Genomic DNA, 5,809 nt, shown 5'->3' on the forward strand with positions numbered 1-5,809 from the left:
AAAAAAAATATTTTTTTATTTCACCTTTATTTAACCAGGTAGGCTAGTTGAGAACAAGTTCTCATTTACAACTGCGACCTGGCCAAGATAAAGCATAGCAGTGTGAACAGACAACAACACAGAGTACACATGGAGTAAACAATAAACAAGTCAATAACACAGTAGGAAAAAAACAAAATGAGTCTATATACATTGTGTGCAAAAGGCATGAGGTGGGCAATAAATAGGCCATAGGAGCGAATAATTACAATTTAGCAGATTAACACTGGAGTGATAAATCATCAGATGATCATGAGCAAGTAGAGATACTGGTGTGCAAAAGAGCAGAAAAGTAAATAAATAAAAACAGTAAGGGGATGAGGTAGGTAAATTGGGGGGCTGTTTACAGATGGACTATGTACAGCTGCAGCGATCGGTTAGCTGCTCAGATAGCAAGTGTTTAAAGTTGGTGAGGGAAATAAAGTCTCCAACTTCAGCGATTTTTGCAATTCGTTCCAGTCATTGGCAGCAGAGAACTGGAAGGAAAGCGGCCAAATTAGGTGTTGGCTTTTGGGATGATCAGTGAGATATACCTGCGAGCGCGTGCTACGGGTGGGTGTTGTTATCGTGACCAGTGAACTGAGATAAGGCGGAGCTTACCTAGCATGGACTTATAGATGACCTGGAGCCAGTGGGTGTGGCGACGAATATGTAGCGAGGGCAGCCTACTAGAGCATACTGGTCGCAGTGGGGTGGTATAAGGTGTTTTAGTAACAAAACGGATGGCACTATGATAAACTGCATCTAGTTTGCTGAGTAGAGTATTGGAAGCTAGTTGGCCGAGGTTGGAGTAGCCAGGTGGAAGGCATGGCCAGCCGTTGAGAAATGCTTGTTGAAGTTTTCGATTATCATGGATTTATCGGTGGTGACCGTGTTACCTAGCCTCAGTGCAGTGGGCAGCTGGAGGAGGTGCTCTTGTTCTCCATGGACTTTACAGTGTCCCAGAACTTTTGGGAGTAGAGCTACAGGATGCAAATTTCTGCTTGAAAAAGCTAGCCTTTGCTTTCCTGACTGACTGCGTGTATTGGTTCCTGACTTCCCTGAACAGTTGCATATCACGGGGACTATTCGATGCTATTGCAGTCCGCCACAGGATGTTTTTGTGTTGGTCGAGGGCAGTCAGGTCTGGAGTGAAACCAAGGCTATATCTGTTCTTAGTTCTGCGTTTTTTGAACGGGCATGCTTATCTAAGATGGTGAGGAAGTTACTTTTAAAGAATGACCAGGCATCCTCAACTGACGGAATGAGGTCAATATCCTTCCAGGATACCCGGGCCAGGTCAATTAGAAAGGCCTGCTCGCAGAAGTGTTTAGGGAGCGTTTGACAGTGATGAGGGGTGGTCGTTTGACCGCGGACCCGTAGCGGATACAGGCAAATGAGGCAGTGATCGCTGAGATCTTGATTGAAGACAGCAGAGGTGTATTTAGAGGGCAGGTGTGTCAGGATGATATCTAAGAGGGTGCCCATGTTTACGGATTTGGGTTGTACCTGGTAGGTTCCTTGATGATTTGTGTGAGATTGAGGGCATCTAGCTTAGATGTAGGATGGCCGGGTGTTAAGCATATCCCGTTTAGGTCACCTAGCAGAACAAACTCTGAAGCTAGATGGGGGCGATCAATTCACAAATGGTGTCCAGGGCACAGCTGGGAGCTGGGGGGGGGGGGGCGGTAGCAGGTGGCAACAGTGAGAGACTTATTTCTGGAGAGATTAATTTTTAAAATTAGAAGTTCGAACTGTTTGGGAATGGACCTGGAAGTATGACATTACTTTGCAGGCTATCTCTGCAGTAGATTGCAACTCCGCCCCCTTTGGCAGTTCTATCTTGCCGGAAAATGTTATAGTTGGGTATGGAAATCTCTGAATTTTTGGTGCCTTCCTAAGCCAGGATTCAGACACGGCAAGGACGTCAGGTTGGCAGAGTGTGCTAAAGCAGTGAGTAAAACAAACTTAGGGAGGAGCTTCTGATGTTGACATGCATGAAACCAAGGCTTTTTCGATGACAGAAGTCAACAAATGAGGGTGCCTGGGGACATGCAGGGCCTGGGTTTAGGGTCGGCTAAAGGCTATCAGACATACAGCGAGGCATAAGGTAATCGCAGGTATTGATTGGGAGAGCTAGCTAAGACAACAGGTGAGACAACAGCAGCTAATCAGCTAACAGCAGGTAAAATGCGATGACTACGCAGAGAGGTGTCGGATTAACTACACCCAGAGCCTGTAAGATGGTGGGCCAATAAAACCACTGGTCCGCCAGATAGGGAACCCTTCACTACAGACTTATTTTGAGTGCTTTGTGGGCAGCTGGATGAGAGGAGAGCTTCATGGCTTCATAGTGTGTTTCTTATTCTCTTTATTTTGTATTTACCCTTATTTTACTAGGTAAGTTGACTGAGAACACATTGTCTTTCTCTTGCTAGGAAAGAACCTGCTGTTCATTGTGCTGAGAGATGGAACTGGTTTCCTGCAGTGTGTTCTCAACAAAAATTGGTACTTTATTTTTTACAACTTTTAAAGCTCATTATAGATATTTGTTCTTTATTAAAAATTGAATAATTGCTTTATTTATGGTCCCTCCTTTTTTCCCCTCTTATTTGTTAAAACTAGTTTTGTTTTTGTCTCCATTATAGTGTCAGTGCTATAATGCCCTGTGCTGTCCACTGAAAGCACAGTGGCTCTGTATGGGACAGTGAAGCAATACCTGAGGGAAGCAGGTACAGATTCTTCACTTACTTTAATATCCCAGATTAAACTCAAAACCTGGCTGGAGGAGCTGACAACCTGCTGAATGAGGAGTCTGATGTTGACGTTCAGCTCAACAACAGACACATGATGATCCGTGGGGAGAACGTGTCCAAGATMCTMCGGATCCGCTCCACTGTCACACAGTGCTTCAGGGATCACTTCTTCACCCGCGGATACWATGAGGTAARAMTATGTTGAGAAGGATTATTACCACAGCAAGCAAGGTACTTGGAGTCAAACAGATAAGATCTTTAAGGTCAGGGCCCTCCGTAAGGCTCATAAAATCATTTTAGACCCAAGCCACCCCCTTTACCTGGACTTTGAACTACTCCCCTCTGGGCGCAGGTATAGGGCACCCCTCAGCAGGAAAAACACAACTAGACAAACATTTGTGCCAGGTGTGATAACCCTCCTAAATAGCCCGGGCTAATGTTCATATTGGCTCTAAGGCCAGCAAGCTAGTCTTTTTTTTAAATATATTTTTTATTTATTTATTTATTATTATATATTTTTTAGTCTCTTTTTATTGGTATGTAACTGTTATGAAAGTTCTATAGTCAATTTTGTTTTGTATTTAAACGACACTTTAAATGTGTACATGACACTGCATCAAAACTTCCCCATGGGGACAATAGAGTCAGTAAGTAAGAGTGGGTACACTGTACAAACGTCCTTCTGTTTGAGCTCTTTGAAGCATGAAACCACCCAAATAAATTGAACACGTAAATAGAACATAGTAATATACAGATGCAGTCAAATATATTCTCACCTTTGAATAATTCAGTTTCTTCTAAAATAAGTTGAAAAAGAATTGTGTTTCCATTTCAATTTCTCACATAATTCATTTTACAGACACAAAAAGATCCCACCGTGTCGAACTAACAAATGATCTGTTGGATTTATGAAATTATACTGAATCGACCTGCTTCCATCACAGCTGTTGTGATTTGTTGTTTAATGTGATGTGACTTCATTCACAAAGTGGATGGAAACGTGGTTAGTGGGAAGATTTGAATCTTGAATTGTATATTTTCAGCTTCAATCTGTGATTTTGTATTTGTTCCCCCAAAGRTCACCCCACCCACTCTGGTGCAGACCCAGGTGGAGGGAGGTTCCACCCTGTTCAACCTGAACTACTTTGGGGAGGAAGCGTTCCTGACCCAGTCCTCTCAGCTCAGCCTGGAGACCTGTATCCCTGCTCTGGGAGACACCTTCTGTATCGCACAGTCCTACCGTGCAGTGCAGTACATCACCCGCAGGCACCTGTCTGAGTGAGTACTGGRATTGTTGTTTTCCTTTGCTGTTTCAAATTGGAATCATTCTGACAGCAAAACATGACCTTATGAAACCCTCTATTTGTATTTACCTTTTATTTATACAGGTTAGTTTCACTGACAACCTATTCTTCAACACGGTGTCTAACCTATGACCCCAGCAGCCATTACTAAAATCGCAATGAAGCACACCCCTGTGTGTATTATTGCTGAAATTAATAAGATTTACAGTTCAGATTTCTCTTCCTGGATGAGTTCATACCTGGTCCAGTGTACCAGTATTAGAGGGGTGGGTAGATGTACATACCTGGTCAGTGTACCAGTAGTAAGGGGTTGCGTCAATGCCTTCACTCTTGTATCCCTCCAGCAGTTCCTCAACATCCCAGATCCTCATAGACCCTCCAACTACCTCTCCAACGTTAGGCATCAGCACATCCACCTGGGGAGAGGAGCAGCAGGGACAACAATGAGGATGTCTTTCAGGCCCACATTCTCCTCTCAGGAGAAGGAGTCCTGATCTAGAGTCACTCCCCCTGTCCATATTCTTATTCATTATTATCTAACAGGAAAAAACTGATCTTAGATCAGAACCCAGAGACATTTTGGAATCAGGCCCTGGGTAAGGTTCATGATGGCTTCTCTGAGGTGTGTTTTTCAGGTCATGGTTTCCGGTGATGTAAGCTCTCTGCTGGTCAGGGACTCACCGTCTCAGTGAGGCGTCGGTCCTCAGGACAGTGCTCATGTAGAAGGACTTGATCTCAGCCGGTAGCGGCACAACAGGATGATCTCACGATGGCATCAGTCATCAGCCTCTCTGGGACCACTGGGATGTCCTGAAACAAAGGAGGGAGAGGGTTTATAACATCACAGTAACAGGAGCTGACGAAGAGTACATAAAACTGAGCGACATTCCGTTTTTCTTTACATCAGTTTCCTGGACACAGACTAAGTTATGGACTCAAACAGGTTCAACAGAGATTCTCCATTGAAAGTAATATGTAGTCCAGACTAGGCTCAATCTGTCCTGGACCGGTCCTAAAAATGTCTTCAAACAACCACAGATCGGACACTGTCCAAATATTATTTCTGAGGGAGATGGAGTGATGATAATTGACAAATGTCATTTAGATTCATAGTCAAATTGTACCTCTCCAAATCATAGTAGGTCCCATCATCCTTTTTGATGTCATGCTCCTTCAGCCAGATGATGGCATCAGAGTAGTTCATCCTCTTGAAGGCCTCTTAGGGGGCTTGAAGTCTGGGGAGGATGGAGAGGAAAAAAACAGGCCACATTAGTACTGTGCTATCCTCATGTTTAGCCTTTCACACACACAAGGATTCTAAAGGTCAGGAAACTTGATATCTCAAAAAGGGAACATTCTTTCAGATTAAACTTTAAGAATATATCCACCTCAGTGAACAAGACTACGAGAAAGAGATAAAACATACAGCTAGAGACGGACATACATACAGAGAGAAAAAGGGGGGAGAGAGAGAACTAATAGCTGCCAATGACATCAAGACGTACAGGGTTGACTGGTAGAGTAGAGAAGCAGCAGGAGACTTCAGGACTCTGGTCCACCACATCACACACCAGATCCTCCAGCCTGCTCAGTAGGTCCTCATAGGTCATGAAGGGGCACTCTGCCTCTATGTGAGTGGTACCTACAGAGGGAGGGACACAGGGGATGAGAAAGCAGAGGCAGAGTGCCCTATAGTAGTGGTTATCTTTGTTAAACACTAGAACTGTCTGC

At 44.0% G+C, this 5,809-nt stretch overlaps 1 protein-coding gene and 1 long non-coding RNA gene across 2 annotated transcripts; one reads left to right on the forward strand and one right to left on the reverse strand.

Annotated features, from left to right (window-relative positions):
- Positions 1-2,802: 2,802 nt before the first annotated feature.
- On the forward strand, positions 2,803-4,166 carry LOC139024394 (asparagine--tRNA ligase, cytoplasmic-like). Its single transcript, XM_070439167.1, has 2 exons — positions 2,803-2,964; positions 3,853-4,166. Exons 1-2 carry the CDS (start codon positions 2,866-2,868, stop codon positions 4,054-4,056), a joined length of 303 nt encoding a protein of 100 aa, XP_070295268.1. The 5' UTR covers positions 2,803-2,865; the 3' UTR covers positions 4,057-4,166.
- Positions 4,167-4,341: 175 nt separating this feature from the next.
- On the reverse strand, positions 4,342-4,907 carry LOC139024395 (uncharacterized). Its single transcript, XR_011475685.1, has 2 exons — positions 4,760-4,907; positions 4,342-4,494 (listed from the first exon to the last, which is right to left on the reverse strand). It is a non-coding gene; the product is annotated as an uncharacterized lncRNA (long non-coding RNA).
- Between the last annotated feature and the right edge of the window lie 902 nt (positions 4,908-5,809).

This window comes from Salvelinus sp. IW2-2015, unplaced genomic scaffold, assembly GCF_002910315.2.
Source record: "Salvelinus sp. IW2-2015 unplaced genomic scaffold, ASM291031v2 Un_scaffold1457, whole genome shotgun sequence".
In the NCBI taxonomy this organism is placed as follows: Eukaryota; Metazoa; Chordata; class Actinopteri; order Salmoniformes; family Salmonidae; genus Salvelinus; species Salvelinus sp. IW2-2015.